The sequence below is a fragment of the Nicotiana tabacum genome, chromosome 7 (assembly GCF_000715075.1).
Source record: "Nicotiana tabacum cultivar K326 chromosome 7, ASM71507v2, whole genome shotgun sequence".
NCBI classification, from domain to species: domain Eukaryota; kingdom Viridiplantae; phylum Streptophyta; class Magnoliopsida; order Solanales; family Solanaceae; genus Nicotiana; species Nicotiana tabacum.
In genome coordinates this window covers 118,418,492-118,439,590 of record NC_134086.1, presented here as the reverse complement: position 1 = coordinate 118,439,590, position 21,099 = coordinate 118,418,492, and the positions used below count along the sequence as shown (strand labels likewise).

The following is a 21,099-nucleotide window of genomic DNA, read 5'->3' as shown; positions in this document are numbered from 1 at the left end:
TAACCGACCGAACCGACCGACGTCCACCCCTAGCTATATCTGTATTTTGACCACCTTTTGAAAATTAGGTATAACACATGTAATACATGCGCTATACCTTAACGGACAAACGTGCCGTTAAGATATAACGCATTCAATAAACGTATCGTTAAGGTATAGCGCATGAAAGTACGCTATACCTGAACAATTTCATGCGCTATATATAGAAAGATCATTAATAATTTTTTTTTACTAATTTTGGTGCTGTGAGTCCAAAAAGACATCAATTTGGTCTCAGATTCAGTTTTCAAGTCCTATTGGCACCAATTCATTTTTTCACACCTTTTATATGAGCGTATATTTGTCTATTCTGTTTAGCCGAGAGTCTTCCGAAAATAGCCTCTTTACTCTTCCGGGATAGGGGTAAGGTGTGCGTACACTATACCTTCCCAGGCCCCACTAGTAGAATTTTACTGGGTGTGTTATTGTTGTTGTTGTTGTTATTGTTATTGTTGTTGTTGTTGTTGTTATATGAGCATATATATTTTATAGGATAAGTAAAATAAAAATATAGCGAGCAATTAACAGATGTGTTTAATTTTTAAATAATTTATTATTTTATAATGTTACTAAACATCTAACTGCATGTAAACAAGACTTGTTAAAGTATACTGATAGTTTAAATTTATTATTCTATAATTGTAGTCTTAGATCTTTATAAATAACATGAAAACCTCAAACTATCCAAAATGCTATTAATAAAAATACAATTCAATGATCTATAATAAAACAGGCAGAGAGAAGGTAGTCTAAAGAGCAATGCATTGGCTAATACTTCTAAGTTCTTGTATTGGTAAAATTTACCATCTCCCGCCAGCGTGCTAGGAAAGCCCTCCGGTGAGAGAGACTCAAAATTTGAGATAGATGACAAGACCCACTATTAGGTTTGGCAATCTCTTTGTTCATGAGGCAGTAGTTATCGGAAGGCCGAGCATTCAGAAAACAATTGTGTACATTTAGAGACTCAACCAATCGCGCTCAAAGATCATGAACGTTAAGGCAGTTACCACTATCGAGAATGTCGCTCTCCATTAACTATTCTTATGGCATGCTGGCCCAAAACTCGAAGCGATAACGCTTCTTCCATGATTATAAATGCCATCCTAACACTGCGAGAAAGGACCATCGAAAAACAGAGATAAAAGCATACGATAGAAAATTATAGAGTGTTCTTCTTTACTTAATTTTGTCTTCAAACTTTGTTAAAAGATATCTTAAGGGTTGTTAATGATGTAGCCAATACGACCACCGAGGCTCATCTTTAATAAGATTTTCTTTACTACGGATTTTATTTTGTTTCATTCATTATTTATGATTATCAATTTTCTCATTCAAATTTAGGATCAAATGGATTGCTAGAGGCCGTAAAATATAAATTTAATTATTTATCAAGTTTAATAGGGACCTGATAAAAAGAGAAATATAATAGGGAACAATCACGATATATTGAATAACTTTGGGGACCAAAGTGGCATTCAACTGCACCTGCAGGAATCATTCGTTTTGTCCAATTTTCCAGTCTATAAAATGCATAAAGGGCCCTAGGGGTGAAGTAGCTTCTCAAGAAACACTACCTCACTCTAAAATTGACACTCCCAATATTATTGCCTCTACTCTCCGATATGCTCACATTCAATCGACACACAAATTACACCGTTTAGGGTTTATTAAAGTGAACAAACAGATCGATAATATTTTTTTCTATATATAGCGATTCTCCTGCATCATCACACTGAGCTAGTCGCTGTTTGTGTGTGTGTGTGGGGTCGTGGGAGGCAATCGTTTTTGAAGTAAGCTTCTTCTATTTCATGGATTTCATAGCGACTGCAAGATTTTTCATATGATATATCTGCTGTTTCTTAATTGCCTCTAAGGTTCTTTAGGGTTTTATATTGGAGAATTTGTTAGGGTAGTTATCTTGCATTACTTTGTCTATTTACTTTGATTTTCTTGCTTTGAATTCGCAATGTATTAAACATTGTTTTGCCTGAGTGGTTTATAATGTCTTTCAAGAATTTACACTGTCTTTTTGAATTTTTCTGATAAAAAAAAAGTTTACTATGCGTGGACTGTGCAGAATCAAGAATGTATGGGACCTATAGTTGTCTATGGAAAGTGAACGTTTCGGTCGCTACTTTTAGGCTCTTTTCTAGGGTTGTTGTTGTTGTTGGGATCTATAATGGTGAAGCTCTTGGTTAATAAGATCAAGCCCAGGGCCTAGTTCAAGTTACAAAGGTTGAGGGACTTGGGACTTAGGTCACAAGTTTGAGCCCTGGGCCATGCCAACTAAGCCTGGTATTTAAGTTGAGAGGGATAGAGTTTCGGAAGCTGCGATTGGTCCTAAGGGTCCCAGACGGATTTCTTGTCACTGCGAAAGAAAAAATCAAATAGATTTTTGGGTTATTTTACGTTTTTGTTTTTCCTTTTAACTCTGTCAAGAATTAAATGCCCTCTGTTATTTTCTGATTAGGATTGCATGTTTTTTTAAGACAAATCTGTCCTTGGCCTAGAGTTGCTTCATTTTTGCAAGCACTCTGCAAATATTTACAGATAACAGAAATCATTATGCAAATATGTTACATTCTATTAGTTGATCAGCAATAGTATTTGGTCCTAGATAAAGGATAGATGTAACAAGAAGTTTCAAGAAAATAAAATAATGGTGCTTAACATATTTTCCTTATTTTAAATATTTGATATGGTAAACCTGGCTTCCCTACGGCGAACATTGCCTTTTTTCACTGGCCCCATTGGTGATTCGAATAATCTCCAACTCATGGACTGGAGGTGAATGTTCCAGCCGATAAAATACTACTACTTTGCATAAGCTGAATGTTTGTATATATATAAATGGAAAGTACAAGTAGGATGAAGATTCAATTGTACATCATAGGGATAACTGCAGAATTTTAGGGAACAAATATTTCATGGTTGGAAGAGAAATCTTCTTTTTTTTTTTGATAAGGTGAAGATTTTATTAAAAACAGTATCAAGCTGATACTGTAAAAATACAGAGATACCGCTGGCTTAAAAACATTAAAATCCTATGCGGTCTAGCATGTCGAGCATATCATGAAAATTCATAACAACATTTCCATCTTTCCAATAGTACAAATAATGTAAACAACTGTATTTCACATATTGCAGTTGCTCCCTCTTGCCTTCAAAATACCTATTATTTCTTTCTTTCCATATCGTCCAAGCTATGCTAAGAGGAATATCTCTCCAAATCTTCTTTAAGGATGCTTCTGGACATGCAGGTTCTCAACACTCTAATATATTCCTGAATTTCTTAGGGCCTGCCCAAAGGATGCCAAAGTTAGCCGTGAACGTGAACATGGACCACACATGCCAAGTAAATTCACAATGCAAGAAAAGATGGTCCACAGATTCACAAGCTTTCTCACACAAGTAACACCTGCTGCACATTATCCAACCCCTTCTCATCTAGTTATCCTGAGTCACGCATGCTTCATGTGCTACTAACCAGCCACAACAGGCCACTTTTGTTGGGACTGTAATCTTCCATATCATCTTCCAAGGCCACTTTTGTGCTTGCACCGGCTGGGTAGCATTTAGTATTTTGTAGAGTGAACTAATAGTAAAAGAACCTTTTTTACTAGCTTTCCAGAGTAGGCTGTCTTCTTTTTCTGGTGATAACACCACTGATTGCATCTTCTGAATAAATATATCAGCCTCATGCATTTCTCTGTCGAAGAGATTCCTTCTGAACTGGAAGTCCCAACCTGTATCAGTAAATATATCAGCTAAGAGGATTTTGGATTATTGGACAATCTGTACAGGTTGGGAAATTGAATTTTCAGCAGACCAGAACCATCCCAATTATCTTCCCAAAGTCTGCTCCCGTCGCCCACCCTCAAGCCAACATACATATTAAATTTCTCCCATAGGTTACAAATCTGTCTCCAAACAGCTACCCCATATGGAGTCTTCATTGTTTTAGGTGCAAAGAAGCCCTCTTTACCATATATCACCTTTACCGCTGTTTTCCAGGAAGCTTTTTTCCCATCGTTTAACCTCCATAGCCGTTAGCATAGCAAGCTCTGATTGTGAGCTCTAAGATTTCTAACTCCCAGACCCCCTTCTTTCTTATGTTTTGGAAGAGAAATCTTCTTGGGGATGGATGCACAAATATGGTCATGTTTGCTTCATATCCATAGCTATGACGTATTATGAGAAAATTCTGCCATTTTACATCTATATGCGCTATCATGAGAGAGGTTGAGGTTCTAATGCAGTCAGTCTCTCTAAAATATTTCCTTCTAGCGCTGTTCTCTTTCTGACAACTGCAATTTTTCTTATAAAATAACATCTATATATTACGTTAATGGGTTACAGGCAAACCTATTTGTGGAACCCTATAGATATCACTGACATCCTGCATTGCCAGTTTAGTTCTAGAGATGGTAAACTCTTGGAATACAGACATTCAGGTAGAGTGAACTAGCTTGCTCTCCTTGAATGTGTGCTGCTCAATATCTAACCATATACTTTTGCAGCATCGAGAATCCACTCCTTATTCATCTAAACATATTAAGATTGACAATTGTTATGTTACCTTGCTCTATAGTTAAGTAGGTAGAGTGGTTTGTTCAAGCAGTTGTCAGAATCCAGCTATATTATGTGTAACTTTTCCTTTTTCTGTTTCCTCACTTTTAGAGCTTTTACTTTTCTGTGATGAAATTTATTCAGAGATGTAGAACTTTTGACCAATGCATCCTTGTTGGTAAGACACTTATTGTAGTTATTATACATTGAATTGAAGGTGCTAATTTACACATGATTGTTTTCTGATCATCATTATCATCATTGCTAGTTTAATTTCCATCTGCAACCAATTAAACTGCAATTGTTTCCTTCTGTTGTAGAAATTAAGCAAACCCATAGACTTTGGAGGTCCCAAAAATGGCAAATTTGACTATTACAAACATACTCGAGAAGGTAAACTTCTCATGCTCTGTGTACTTTCTTTTGTGATCCATTTCTTATACTCATTTGGTTGGGATATTTATTTCCTGTTCCTCCATCCACATGTGCGATTTGACTTAGCTTGACTCTATTTTGCAGATGACGGGCAAGGACAAGGACTATAGATATATGGCGACTTCTGACTTGCTGAATGAGTTAAACAAGGAGGGGTTTAAGCTTGATGTTGAGCTTGAAGGGAAGTTATCAAGCACGGTTTTGCAGCAGCTTGATGATGCAGCCGGTGATGTTTCTGGATTGGCTGTGAAATGGTTTGACCTTTTCCCGTTTGTCGTTTCGTATAGTTGTAGTGCTGTTCCTGGCTTGGACCGTAGGGGCTTCTAATTGACCTTACTAAACTGATTGTAATCTTTTTCATGTTATAGATCCTATTGCATAATCATCAAAGGTCTGTCAAATATTTCATTTTCCTTGTTGATGATTGTTTTGGCATTGAGACCGATTATGTTGAGCAATTTGTTTTATATAACCCTCTTTGATGGGTTATTTTCTGAATATTTTTACATGAAATTAGATGCCTAACGGAAAAAGGTAAAGTAGAGGTCATTTGAGAATTTTGATTGTGACTCCTTTTTCTTTAATTTTTAATCCAATATTATACTCTCTTGTGCTATACCTAGCAATTAGATGAATTCTGATCTCGTTTCATGTGATCCTTGGAAAAGACCTAAACCCTTTTCTTTTTACTACTACAACAACAAACCCGATGTAATTTTCACTAGTGGGGGTCTGGGAGGGTAGTGTGTACGCAACCTTACTCCTACCTTGTGAAGATAAAGAGGCTGTTTCCGGTAGACCCTCGGCTCAGGAAAAGCATAGTCACAACAATATGAACTAACTCTAGTCCAAGCTACCTTGAGGTTGCCCTCCACTTCCTGTTTGTCATGCCCAGTCCTGATTATAGTCTTGTTGACTGCTAATTTGATATAACTAGTTCTATTTTCCGGATTTCACATTTTTTGTCTGGCTTTGTAAAATTTAAAATCGTTGTACTGATAAAAGAGAAAAGAATCAGAGAATACCTTTCGGTTAGCATGTTACTACTTACAATAGGTACTAATTTCTATCACATGCGTCATCTTGGTTTACAACATTGCTTAAGCATGAGAAGATTGTACTGCACTCTGATCTCTGATCGTTGCTTTTTGACTACTTTTGTTTTTCCAGTCTTGCTCCATTGGCGAAGAAGGTTAGTGAGCAGCAAATTTTAGAGATGACTAATAGGCTTTGTGATAAACTTCTTAATGGAAAAGAACAACACCGGGATATTGCAAGCATAGCTTTGAAGACTATTGTTTCTGAAGTTCCTTCATCATCTATTGCTCAATCCGTCCTCGTCTCAATTTCACCAAAGTTAATAAAAGGGATCACTGCTCCGGTGAGTTGTGCAAAGCTAACTTTACTGTGGATTCTGTACATAATATCGTAACATGGTTGTCATATCATTTGTAAGTTGGGATTAGAAGATCGTTTCCAAGTGAAACAACTTGATGTTTGAAGTTGGACAATTTATCTTTTTTCATGTGTTTTTCTATATGATTTTCATGAATATAAGAGTAATGTCGCATGGTGGTTTCTTCACCACATTAAACTTGTCTGAGCAAAAACACAAAACGGTCTCCTGAATTTGGGAACTGCATGGATAACTGGCTATCAATAGGTAATGTAGAGATTACCTTCTCTGAATGAGATTGGATCGTTCAAATTTGGTGCTCTACATGATCTTATTTTACTCTGGTGCATGGCAAGATTACAACATATACATCCCTATGGTGGATTTTGGGTTTCTCCTTTTTAATTTTGAGACTTTCTGGTGTTAATTTCATGATCCTGATTCAATTCGTTCTTTTATTTTGGTTTTTGGTCCCAGTTCTAGTTTCCTCGTCAAGCCAAATCGCCTTCTTAGTTAACTGCAATAGTAAGTGGAGAGATCTAGGCAATTGATGTGAACTAAACTAGTGATTAGTAACTGGTAAGAGGGGATAGGGAGGAGCTTTTGCACCTTCTTCTGTAGGACAGCTTTAGGGAGTTGAAATGGAAATTTTGCTTTTGAAAAGTATTTCATTTCAGGAAGAGGAAACATAAAGCAAATGACTTTGATCTGCAAATTGTTCTCTTACCTGTAAACTTGTCGCGATGATAGACTAATCAATGTTGCTTAATGTTTGGTTCTAATGAAGATTAAGCTAGTTTAAATGGGAACCATCTTTTATTTAACGTACGAAATCTGCAAGTGCCTTCAAATGTCCATATTTGGTTTTTTACTTGGTTTCAAATCTTTTTGTTCACTGCTCTTTTCTATGAAATCAAAATTTTCTTCCATCATTCCAAGTGAAGGACATGTTATGCTGTTCATTAACACAAGGCAGGATTAGATGAATTGTCAATGAATTTACAATTTGTTCTCAGCAAGCGATGTTGTCATTCTTCTGTATATTCTCTTATCAGCCTTCATTCGGTGAACTCAAACACACACACTCTTTACTATGTTTATTGCTAATGCATGTATTTCTAGTTACTTTTTTTTTTATAATTCTTTCTATGATTGTCTCCTTTCCAGGGAATGAGCACTGAGATTAAGTGTGAATGTCTTGACATACTATGTGACGTTCTTCACAAGTACGGGAATCTGATGGCTTCTGATCATGAGGCATTGTTAACTTCGTTATTGCCCCAGTTGAGTTCCAATCAAGCCAGTGTTAGGAAGAAGACAGTCTCATGTATAGGTAACTTTGTTATCAATTCTTCTTTGATTGTATATATTTTAAATTGTGAATGATGAGTTTATCAACTTAAAGCAGGGGTTGTTTGATGGCTTAGTCATAGGTTCTTTGGGGGGTAGTAATTGCAATTCCATTTTCAGTCATGGAAACATGGGTTCATAAGACTTCTTAGACTATCATGTACTGTTGGACTATTGACCAATCATTCAAGTTTCCTGCAGTAAATTCAGTTTAACCTTTTTCCTATACAGCATCTTTATCTTCGAGTTTGTCTGATGATTTGCTGGCAAAGGCGACTGTTGAAGTTGTTCGCCTTTTGAGCAAGAAGGGCTCAAAATCGGAGATGATACGAACTAACATTCAGATGATTGGGGCCTTAAGGTAGCAACACCTGAATATAAATTGATACTTTGCATTTTGTCCTCTCAAATGTTCTACATGTAATTTTGATATACTTGATTAACTTTAGACAAATGTGCGAGGACAATTTACTTTTCTCTTGACAGTAGGTATAGTGGATACTCGATCAGCAGATTTCACTCAATATTCTTCACCCTGTTGGACTGTATGCTTGTCACTGTCATAGAGAACTGAAACACAGTTGAAAGCGAAAAGAATCCCGTTATCATTTGACATTATTTTTACAACTGGAATAGCAAACATAGTAAGACAAGAGAATCGAGTGAAAATATTTGAGTATTCAGTTTTTTTTGGTTCCTCCGTGTACTGGAGATGCACATAGAAGGATAAAGCGAAGTAGGTTCAGTATGTAGACCATGGTTATTTGGCCTGGTTTTCTTCTTGGTTAGTAGAACTTCCTACTTGTATCAAATGAAACAAAAGAGGGTCAAGTGACTTGTATCTGGGTGCTCTCTGCTGGAGATGAGTGTTTTGTGTCTACCCTTTAAGTAGAGAATTCTGGACTTAAGTAAACATGAAATAGAAAAGATCAAAGGTGTCAAACCTGGTTGTCAAACTGACACATGCATGCTCACCCCTGTCTCTTTTCCATTTAAGATCCTCTATTTTTTGTCTTCTGAGATGGTTTGCTTCCTTTCGGAGACCCCTTCCTCCTTTATTATCTATCTATTTTGTTGACTAAATTTAACTAAGCTGTCAAACTGTGATTCCAGCCGTGCTGTTGGCTATCGTTTTGGTCCCCACCTCGGAGAGACAGTTCCAATGCTAATTAACTACTGTACAAGTGCATCTGAAAATGACGAGGAGCTTCGTGAATATAGTCTGCAGGTGTTATATTAATCGGTTGTCTTTTCTACTTTGTGCTTGTTACTTCCCCCTTGGATGCCTGAGTTTTGAAGTATTTTCATTTCCAGGCACTTGAGAGCTTTTTGCTAAGGTGTCCCCGGGATATTTCTTACTACTGTGATGAAATTTTGCACCTCACCCTGGAATATCTTAGCTATGACCCCAACTTCACCGACAATATGGAGGAAGATATTGATGAAGAAATTCTTGATGAAGAGGAAGATGAGTATGTTCACTTATGCTCTGGAGTTTGCAAAGACCCAATAGAGTTATATTTGCTAATCTAATCACTTGTAAATTTTTGATCTAGCGAGAGTGCTAATGAATACACTGACGATGAAGATGTCAGTTGGAAGGTTAGAAGAGCTGCTGCCAAATGCTTAGCAGCATTGATAGTTACTCGGCCTGAGATGCTATCAAAGCTGTATGAGCAGGTATGACTAGGAAGTGTGACCTATTTTGGCCTTCTTACTTTTAAGCTACTTTATATCTGAAGTTTCGTTATAGTGTTTAAACCTCTATTTATCACAAGATTCCTTGAAGTGTGTTTCTCTGATGTAGCTGTGCATTCTTATTGCAGTTGAAATATTTCTAATACTATCCATTTGTCACATAATCATAATAAGCTAGTATACCAACTCTAACCTTGTGCAGGCTTGTCCAAAGTTGATTGATAGGTTTAAAGAAAGAGAAGAGAATGTTAAGGTAAATTTCAGATGTACTTTGAACTTCCTAAGCGAGTTGGTTTTAATTTTCTAAATACTTGCTTAACAGATGGATGTGTTTAGTACATTCATTGAGCTGTTGCGACAAACGGGCAATGTAACAAAAGGACATACTGATCTGGATGAATCTAGGTAAGATCATCTCTTTGTTACTTTGAATGACCTTGCCTTATTTTGTTAATTCTGATATCATTCTACTTCATCTGTGAAGACAGTCACTTTGGGAAACACTTTTTTCCTTCAGAAGACTAGAATATAAATATATGCAATTTTTAATGCGATCTTGAGCAGAGACAGTTTAGTGCAGAAATTAAGTGATCAGTGAAAGTTGGGGATAATAAAAGTTCTAATTTACTCATTAAGCAAAACCAACAAAAAAAACACTGTCTGCAAAAGGAGATTGAGAATTTTCAAACAAAAGCCTTCTTATTCTGTAGTTGTGCCAGGCAGTTCTCATTCTCTACTTTTGATGAATTAGAACTCTTCATTTCAAAATAAGCTAAGACAGTATGGACCTAATCATTTGTAGAATCCCATCTGGTATAACCTTTGTTTTCCTTCCTTCTGTTGTGGTATAACAACTGGTTTTTCTCCCAGTGTTATCAAAGGCGAAAAGCGCAAAAAAGCTCTAAGATCCGTTGGGGCTTTAAGCGCAAAGTGCAAATAAAGCGTGGGCTTTAATGAAAAAAGGCGCAACGGGAGAAAAAGTAAAAATATGCATGTGGTCCAAGACTAATAATCACTCTAAGCATGAATAACAATTAGATGGACACGAAATTGAAAAAAAAATTACGATAAAGTGAAATATCAATTGTTTAAGGTCGCCATTTCAGGATTACACTCATTGGGAAGGAAAAATATGCCTTAGAGCTTTGATGCGATGCTAAAGCGCCCACAAAGCGACGCGAAGCGCTCAACGTGTTTTGAGCCTCGCTTCAGGGCTTAAGCGCGCCTTTGACAACACTGTTTTCTCCCCCTCTCAATGGACCGATTTCACTTCTTTTTACCACACCAAACATAACATGGATTGGGAGATTCCTAATGCTTTACTCCTTACTGGCATAGCCAGTTTGATAGTATCGACGATCCCAATATTTTTTTTTTGGATAAGTCAAATAAATTATGATTTCAATGTTAACTTCCATTGTATCATGCAGTCCTAGATGGCTATTGAAGCAAGAAGTGCCCAAGATTGTTAGATCTTTAAATAAGCAGCTTCGGGAAAAATCTGTGAAGACAAAGGTATGTGTCTACTGCTTACTGCCATCTTTGCTGCAGTCTATGTGTTGGCTTTACATTTCATGAGTCTTCCTCTTTTTAGGTTGGCGCCTTTTCAGTTTTGAAAGAACTTGTGGTCGTCCTTCCTGATTGCCTTGCAGAGCACATTGGATCCCTTATTCCTGGAATTGAGAAGGCATTATGTGTAAGTTGACTTTTCGCTATTTGTGTTTGTACTTTATAATTCGAACTTTCTAGGTTCTTGCTTCTTCTTTTCCTATTAATATTGTGATTGTTTTGTACAGGACAAGTCTTCCACATCAAATTTAAAGATTGAAGCTCTCATATTTACAAGATTAGTGTTGGCATCACATTCACCACCTGTTTTCCACCCACATATTAAGGTAAGACATCTAGCGGCTTATCTGCTTAATCCCGTCTTCCAAATAAAAAAGGGCTCGACCCCCATTTCATAGCGCCTGGGGAATAATTGTAGTAAATGAAATACATACCTGGACTGGTGCAAACTTATAAAAGTTTGTTTCTTAGACGCTCGAAAGTTTTATGGGAGTCCTACTTCTCTTGTAAAAAAGTTAGAAGAGGAGAACTTCATTCCTTGATTGAAAACTGGTACTAATCATGCATAAATATGATCTTATACCCGGACTGGTGTGTACTTGTAGAACTGTGTCAAAGCTTGTAAATCTCTGGTTGACCTACTTTTCACATAGAAAATGAAAAATAAAATAAAATTTTACTCCTTGATTGAGAAATGGTACTCAACAGGCATGATCAATGCAAGGAGCTCATGATATTGAAAAAGAAAAGATAGTCAACACTCAACAGGATTGTTCAGCAGAGTTGTATGGCTTCATTCCTTGACTGATCGATAATGAGATGATCTAATAATGTTATTTTCTTTCGTTGTATTGTGCAAAATCTCTCTTTTTTTTCCTGTGATTGAGATAATTTTATAAAATTAATTTTCTCTGTTACAGCCTTCGAATTTAAATTTTCTTATAGGAGCTATCATCTTAGTCTGTATGTCCCAGGATTTGTCTTTGACTTAACTCTCTGTTATGTTAACTAGGCCATATCTAGTCCTGTTATATCTGCTGTTGGTGAACGGTATTACAAGGTTACTGCAGATGCATTAAGAGTTTGTGGTGAGCTTGTGCGGGTATTACGGCCAAATATCGAGGTTAGATTTCTTTACTGTGCCAATCAACAACTTTTTAGCTGTCTGAAACACTGATGATGTTGCTTTTTAGGGTTCCGCTTTTGATTTCAAACCCTATGTTCATCCAATATATAATGCCATAATGGCGCGTTTGACAAACCAAGATCAGGATCAGGTTAGTTGCTTGCTTTTGAGAAACGGGAACTTTCTTATCTAAGTTGATGTCTATGTAACTGTCCTCGACTTTCAGGAGGTTAAGGAGTGTGCAATTTCTTGCATGGGGCTCGTAGTTTCAACATTTGGTGATCACCTGCAAGCTGAATTATCTGCATGTCTTCCAGTTCTGGTGGACCGAATGGGCAATGAAATAACTAGACTGACAGCTGTCAAGGTTCGTTTGCTTAGGCAATGAGCTCTATCTATGACTAGGTTGTCTTGGACTTTTGGCAATGAATAACTATTTTCTCATCAGGCTGACCATCAATCACAAAATTGAACATGAATTGGAAAAAGGTTATATATATGTAGGATAGAAAGGGTACCACTTTAATTTTTTATTTCCTTAAAAATAATTCAAGAATTTAAATTATTATAACTCTTCACAAACTATAGCCTATAGGAGCAAAGAAAATGAACAATTAAGCTTTTTGCTCATGAGTTGGTATGACCAGAAAAGAGAAGTACCCTGTATATAACACATAAAAGACTTCTCCTCCCCTCTACACTCACCATTTCCTAGGCAGGAGTAGGGGTAAGGGCGTACACACTACCCTCCCCAGACCCCACCTGTGGGATTTCATTGGGTTTGTTGTTGACCTCTTATCTTCGGTTACCTCCAATATTCTTTCTCTTTCCATGGCAAGCGGTTTAAATTGCATGTTGGTTTGGTTACATTGATTTGTATTGGAATTTCCTCAGAGTGCATCACGTATTTGCATTTTGCAGGCTTTTGCTGTCATAGCTGCTTCTCCGTTGCACCTAGACCTTTCATGTGTCATCGAGCAAGTGATTTCTGAGTTAACCGCGTTCTTACGCAAGGTGAAACTAGATGTTCTCAAATGTTAACGTAGAAAAAATTTCACTGCATTTTATATTAGGAAGTCTCAACAATTTTGCTATTTTTGGAGAGTAGGCCAATCGGGCTCTCAGACAAGCTACTCTAGGGACCTTGAACACCCTCATCGTTGCTTATGGTGATAAAATTGGATCTGCTGCTTATGAAGTTATTGTTATGGAACTTTCTACACTAATAAGGTTTGAGTTTATGATTAGTTTGATTGACTAGTTTTCCCATGTCAGATGTTCCTACAACATTTCAGTCCTCGATTGTATCATCAATATATTCTGACTTTCTGAGTATCATCAACATCTTCTGACTTTCTGATTCTTTTGACTTTAGTGACTCAGACTTACACATGACGGCACTTGCGCTGGAGCTTTGCTGTACATTAATGGCTGACAGAAGGTCAAGCGCAAATGTGGGGTTGACTGTGAGAAATAAAGTTCTTCCTCAAGCCTTAACACTAGTGAGAAGTTCACTACTTCAGGGGCAAGCCCTTCTGGTACTTCCTTCTTTCTGTTAGTTTCCATTTTGATCTATGCTGTTTGCTTTACAACACTCTTTTTTTTGTTGATAAAGACAATACTCACTTTTATTAACATGACAGGCTCTTCAAAACTTCTTCGCTGCATTGGTTTACTCTGCCAATACAAGCTTTGATACTTTACTGGATTCTCTCCTTTCAACTGCTAAACCATCTCCCCAGTCTGGCGGTGTTACCAAACAAGCTTTATTTTCCATTGCTCAATGTGTGGCAGTTCTTTGTCTTGCCGCTGGTGATCAGAAGTGTTCTTCTACTGTAAACATGTTGACAGACAGCCTGAAAGATGATAGTAGTACTAATTCGGTAGGCCCTTTATTTGTTGTTTGTTTATTATTTATTTATTTATTCGTATTTTGGTTAGTTGTTTGTTGATGTTGACTTGTGTGGCAATCTCATGTAAAGACTTGAGCAGTTAGAGATAGTCCACTTCTACAATTACCTAATTACACCAATATGCTGCCTCTCACCCTATTCTTTTTCATGGGGCAAGCACGTAATTTTTTGGTAGAGGGCGGTGGTGAGACATGAATCCACATGAATCCAACACCTTTGCCTGCTTTGATACCATTTTAAGAAAACACACTTTGGATCTAACTCAAACCCAAAAGTTAGCTCATGTGAGGATTACCCGAGACCATATAAGGAAACAATAACCCATTCTTTTACCAAGTGTAACAGTCTAATCCACTAGTGATATTATTGTCCACTTTGTGTCAGAGCTTTGCGGGCTTTAAAACGTGTTTCTAGAGTTTCAAAGATTACTTCTTTATATAATACCTAGCATCTCTCCTATGTTTTGCCAATGTGAGGTTTTCTTAGGGTGTTACATACACCCCCCCTATAGGGACTTAGTGTTCTTGCAGAGGTTTGCCCCGCCACTGCCTAAGTTTGCACTGGATTGACTCTGAATAGATGCAAAAATAGTGGGTCTTGGCCCTAACTTAACCCAAAAGCTAGCTTATGAAGTGAGGTTGTCCAAGGCACCCCCATAAAAAAAGACTATATATATATATATATATATATATATATATATATATATATCCTCAACACAATCCACGACACTCTAATAACCCCACACACCTAGGACTGAAGACAGAACAGTGCATACCAACAAGGGTGCCCGACATTAAAAAACGCAATAACAGGGTTAGATTAGGCTTTGATGCCATGTTAAGAATGAACCTTGGTAAGCTCTCAATGCCAGATAAAATTTATGAGCTTGGACTTCCTTTTGAGATAGACTGCGAGATAAAAAAAAAAATGAATCTGCCACCGAGCAGTGTAAATTTACGTGACACTGTTTCTTCTGCTTTCTTCAATTGGTTGTAATAACTGTAAGAGAACCCTGCTTTTCTGAGTTCATTTATCCTTTGCAGGCAAAGCAACATCTTGCGTTGCTATGTTTAGGGGAAATTGGAAGAAGGAAGGACTTAAGTTCACATGCCCATATCGAAAATATTGTCATTGAGTCCTTCCAATCACCTTTTGAAGAGATAAAGTCAGCTGCCTCTTATGCTCTTGGAAACATTGCTGTGGGTAATCTACCGAAGTACTTACCCTTTATCTTAGACAAAATTGATAATCAGCAGAAGAAGCAGTACCTACTGCTCCATTCTTTGAAAGAGGTATCTGCATTTTGGTTGATCTTTTATTTCAGGAATACTTTTCCCTCTTAGGTAATTGCTTGATTTCTCGTCTTATATTGTAATATGTCCTTGGACAACAGGTCATAGTGAGACAGTCTGTAGATAATGCTGAATTCCAGGACTCAAGTGTGGATAAAATACTTAATTTGCTCTTTAATCATTGTGAAAGTGACGAAGAGGGTGTTCGGAATGTCGTAGCTGAGTGCCTGGGAAAAATTGCACTTATTGAACCTGGCAAACTCGTTCCAGCACTGAAGGTATGATTAATGATATTCTTAGCTGTAGACCAATTTTCTTTGGCCTTATTGTTCCGTCTGCAAAGTTTTTAACTTTATTTTTGGTGTAGGAGCGGATTAGTAACCCAGCTGCATTCACCAGAGCGACTGTCGTAATTGCGGTGAAATATTCCATAGTTGAGCGGCCAGAGAAGATAGATGAAATCTTGTCTCATGAAATTTCATCTTTCTTGATGCTTATCAAGGATAAAGACCGGGTATTCCTAACTTGATATTTAAGAAATTTTGCATTCCAGAAACAATATTCTGTTGCCTCCCCCCACCCCCACCCCCCTTTTCAGTGGTTGTCTGTTAACTTTACGCTTATTTTGATTCATACTTCTCCTGTTCTCTGTCATATCTTCTGTATTCTTTCATTATGTTCCACTAATTTAACTCTGCATCCCATGCTTTGTTGATTATGCAGCACGTTAGGCGTGCAGCTGTCCTGGCCTTGAGTACTGCAGCTCATAACAAGCCTAACCTGATAAAGGGTCTTCTACCTGAACTCTTGCCACTTCTATATGATCAGACAATAATTAAGGTGTCAAATATCTCTTTATAATTTTTTTTTTTTTTTTTTTTTTTTGCATTTTAGTTGATAATGTATTTAAAGGCACTTGAAACCACAACACCTTAATTTTGGCTACATGTGTTCGTACCTGAGTTTAACACCATTTACAAACTCACATGCATAGTTTAACTCCGTCTCTTGGTTCTTTGAAATATGTATGTGATGCTTTTCTTGAGCAATGGGCCCAAGGATAACACTCCATCCTGCTGAATATTCTTACTCCCTATTAGGAGGATAATTGGATGTAACTTATAAAGCAAGAATCTACAGTGCACTGATGAAGCACATCATCATTTCTTTGTACTTTTACTTCTGTATATTTACGTATTTGAAGCTAATCATCTGAGTCAGAGGTATGGAGGTCGAGGATTAGGGTAGTAGAGTAGGTAGTCTAGAGTGTTCATAACAGTAGTATTGGCACGCAGTCTCGCTTTCTGTCGACAGTAGGTTTTTATGACTAACCGTTGTTTTCTTTCGTTGTTGATTACCTTAATATCTTGTTGTTTTTATTCTGCTTTTATATGGCTTTTTGGTACTGTCCTTTCTTGTCTATATTTTCGTTAATGTGGTGCTTATGCTTTCCTGAGCGAGGGTCTATTGGAAACATCCTCTCTATCCTCACAAGGTAGGGGTAACGTTTGCGTACACACTACCCTCCCCAGAACCAACGGTGTGGGATAAGACTGGGTATGTTGTTGTTGTTGTTAGTGGATGGAATTTGGCGATAGGTTAGTCAAAATTCCATCATATTTCACAATTTCCAGGTAATTGACCAAGACAACCGTTGGATGCTATCAGCTAGCATGCCACTAACATAACAGACTCAACTATTACCAAATCATATATATATCTAATGTACGTTGGTGTAAATTATTATGTTGAATATATATCCAATGTACGTTGGTGTAAATTAATTATATGAAAATTGTGCCCTCTCTACTTTCTCCAACCAAAAAAGAAAGTGTAGCCAGAGTGTTGTCAATAGGCTTATGGCCAATCTTTATGCACATTCTTGTGAACATGATTAACTTATGGCCTCCTGTTTTAAGGTCATAAGGACTAGGATATGTTTGTACCCATTTGAAGTCATATATAGTACGGCATTCTCCTTATTAGAGGTTTGCTGCTTTTGCTTAGCAGCCTCATTTTGCATCCCCTGTTGGTTTTTATACTTCTAAATTCAGAACCCTCCCTTCATCTGTGGACAATTATCTCACAGTTATAAGGAAAATAAGAACAAAGGGAACCTGTACAGATTCTATTGAAGGAAACTTCTAACTCATATTATTTAGACGGTATATGTGTGTTTGCTGGCATGTACTTAAAAAGTTGAATTAGTTTTATGTGTCATTTTTGAAAGATAATTTAGGACACATCAGTTGTTTAAATTCGTGTGCTCTAATAGTTTTACTAATATCAGTTGATTGGTGTTGTTCTCCATCATGACTATGCTTCTTCCTTGTTGCAGAAAGAATTGATAAGGACGGTTGATCTAGGTCCCTTCAAGCATACAGTTGATGATGGACTTGAACTGAGAAAGGCGGCTTTTGAATGTGTAGACACTTTGCTGGACACATGTCTTGATCAAGTGAATCCCTCATCTTTCATTGTTCCATATCTTCAATCTGGTCTGGATGGTAAGCTGACAGTTTGTGATAGACCTGATTCTTTTTCTGTTATCTTTGTTTTCGTTTTGAAATGTGTTATTCTGGTTCTTGAATGTATATTTATATTGATCTCTGCTAGTTTTCTCTCTGTTTTCTTGGGGTTGGGGTTGGGGGTGGGGAGTGGTGTCATTTAGACAAGTCACTGCTCACATATAAGAATTTTGCTGCTGAACTGAGTCTTTTGCCTCCTCTTCCAGATCATTATGATGTTAAAATGCCATGCCACCTTATCCTTTCTAAACTTGCTGATAAGTGCCCTTCAGCGGTATTAGCAGGTACAACATATTTGCTGCTTTTTTCTAATGAAGTAGTTTGCACTGTACTTCTTCAGAAGTTATCCTTACAATATTATTGCTTTGCAGTTCTGGATTCTTTGGTGGATCCTCTGCAGAAAACAATAAATTTCAGACCAAAACAGGATGCTGTCAAGCAAGAAGTTGATCGCAACGAAGACATGATTCGAAGTGCCCTTCGAGCAATTGCATCTTTAAATCGTATCAGGTGAGCATCTTCAGTACTTTAAAATCATAACTACTTTGGTGAGCAGGTTACTGGAATGAGAATCTACCCCCAAGAAATAAACATGTGAATTAAATTGCAACAACAACAACATACCCAGTAAAATCCCACTAGTGGGGTGTGAATTTAATTGAGAATATAGGTGGATATTACCTTCTTATCCTTTTCATCAATGCTCTTGTTCACTCTGCTGAATGGATTATTGTAGCGTCAATTTTGGAATTTCATGACCAAAATGAAGTAATGTGTCATCGATATTGTACAAGTAGTAGCAAAAAAAATTCAGATAGTGGAACTTTTACTCTCCTACTGCTGCGGTGATGCAAGTTCCATTCTGGCTTGATATGCGTATGCATGATAGACAAATATTCTTAATGCTATTTGATACTTCTCTCTTCCCATTTTCTCAATCTTGCTTTGCTTGACCTATGATGTATTCGCCTTTTCTCCCCATCCTTTGCAGTGGAGGAGACTACAGCCACAAGTTCAAGAATCTAATGGGTGAAATTGGGAAGTCACAGACACTCTGGGAGAAGTATTGTTCTATCAGGAATGAGTGACTTTCCTAGCCTTTTTACCCTTTCGGCTGCAAGTGCCAGAGAGAGAACTTCCAAACAAGGTTCCTTAAATTTCAGTTGTACAAGTATAGTTTTACAGCAAGGAAAGTACATTGGTGTTTCTGATAGAAAAATGGCCTGGCGAAGAAGCATATAGGGTTGCTAATTGAATCAATGCTACCATGGAATATTTAAAGCACTTTACCTTGTATAGGTTTAGTCTTAGCATTTTGGTTTGTCATATATGCAATGCACATTGTAATTTGGCTCCTTATTTTTGTCTAATTGGTTTTGGGTTCATGGATGTTCATTTGAGTTTTCTTGTGCGGAAGTCTGAACCTATTCTAGAGTACTTCATGAGATATTTTTCCCCTTTTTTGGTATTTACTTGAAGCATGTATTTATTCAGGTTAAATACGTATACTTTTCTTTTTGGATTCTCTTTAAGTTATAATACTGTTGAATTTTTACTTAGGGAGTTATCTTAAAATAATTGTAATTTGAATTTGGTATCTTTGAGTGATCGCTTGGAAGCATTGTCACAATTCTAACAACGAAATGGCACAAGGAGTTTAGACAAGGTTTCGATTCCCAAATTATTATATGTACCAAATTCGTTATACTTTATATTTCTTGATCGTAAATAGTGCAGACAATCAAGATTAACGTAAAATTGTTAATATTATCACTATCACGCTATGCACCATCTCGCTCAATTGTTATGAGTAGAGATTATTTGAATTAGCTGAGTCATTACTAGTCGTTAGTTAAGTTTTTATTATGTTTATTTGAGTCCTTTAGTTTATAATTTATGTTCAACGAAGTCCATAATTCTGTTAGTGGAATTGGAAAGGTGTCAAGCTATTAGGAAGAGCTTACTTAGTTTGTCATTGTATTGAGAGAAAAGCATCCAATAATTAATTAAAAAATTCCTTCTGTTATGAATAGTTTGTACATTGGATGCTACATTGGATGTTCATGTTGTGAATAACTTAAAGATTAAATCTCCTACTTCGTCTTTACTTTTTATGCCTATAAAAGGCCATGTAATTGCAATAGAAAGATACACCAAAGTGAAAGAAGAAAACACTTCTCCCTTCTTTCTATCTCTTCTTATTTACATTTTACTGCATTGCTTTTATTTTATAACACGTTATCAGCACGAAGCTCTAATTTTATTCTTAACTCCCGCTAAGTTGAGCTATTTTATTAAGGTATGTATCATTATAATCATTTTATTTATGACAATACATATCATATGCTCATTGTTTGCAGATTACTTGTGCGCTTGGACATCTTAAATAGTTTAAGTACATTACAGTGATTAAATAACTATTTCCTTCCGTGCTCAACTCTTAGAGGACCTCAAAGTCATCAAACTAGCTGTGCACTAATGTCATGGACTCCCTGGATCAAAACATATCTTTAAGGCATTTTATATCTTTAAGGTATTTTGAAGAACTGTGAGAAATGAATTGATAAATAATAATTTTATAGTTTAATTACTTTATATTTATTGGAACATATAAACAATGTTAGTCACACACACACACACACATATATATATATATATCAATAATATAAAGTGAAATGAAACAAGTATGTAATTTCTACTTTATGGCAAGAATAAAATGAAATAGTAGATTGTTAACATGATATAGCTCTATTTTCATTTCTTTTACCTTAATCGTTTTGTTTTCATTAATTGTTTATTATTATAATTATTTCTCTAACTTATTCATCTTTTATGATAGTTTTCACTATGTCAAATTTATCAAAACTTGAATTTGTGGCACTTGACATCACCGGGAGAAACTATTTATCATGGGTTCTTGATGCTGAAATTCACCTTGACGCTAAAAGTCTTGGAAATACTATTATACAAGGAAATGAAGCATCAAATCAGGACAAAGCGAATGCCATGATTTTCCTTCGTCATCATCTACATGAAGGGTTAAAAATTGAATATTTAACCGTAAAAGATCCACTTGAATTATGGATTAATTTGAAGGATCGGTATGACCACCTAAAACTTATGGTATTACCGAAAGCTCGGTATGAGTGGATACATTTAAGATTGCAAGACTTTAAAACCGTAA

At 36.6% G+C, this 21,099-nt stretch overlaps 1 protein-coding gene across 1 annotated transcript; it reads left to right on the top strand.

The window, feature by feature from the left end:
- Window positions 1–1,516: 1,516 nt before the first annotated feature.
- On the top strand, window positions 1,517–19,439 carry LOC107777558 (cullin-associated NEDD8-dissociated protein 1). Its single transcript, XM_075217538.1, has 29 exons — window positions 1,517–1,829; window positions 4,929–5,001; window positions 5,128–5,297; window positions 6,214–6,424; window positions 7,607–7,772; window positions 8,021–8,150; window positions 8,903–9,017; window positions 9,104–9,261; window positions 9,346–9,469; window positions 9,690–9,740; window positions 9,810–9,892; window positions 10,918–11,002; window positions 11,082–11,183; window positions 11,284–11,382; window positions 12,069–12,179; window positions 12,250–12,333; window positions 12,409–12,549; window positions 13,104–13,196; window positions 13,291–13,412; window positions 13,558–13,720; window positions 13,826–14,065; window positions 15,139–15,387; window positions 15,489–15,665; window positions 15,755–15,901; window positions 16,111–16,227; window positions 17,726–17,894; window positions 18,122–18,199; window positions 18,287–18,425; window positions 18,907–19,439. Exons 2-29 carry the CDS (start codon window positions 4,966–4,968, stop codon window positions 19,001–19,003), a joined length of 3,657 nt encoding a protein of 1,218 aa, XP_075073639.1. The 5' UTR covers window positions 1,517–1,829; window positions 4,929–4,965; the 3' UTR covers window positions 19,004–19,439.
- The last annotated feature ends 1,660 nt before the right edge of the window (window positions 19,440–21,099 follow it).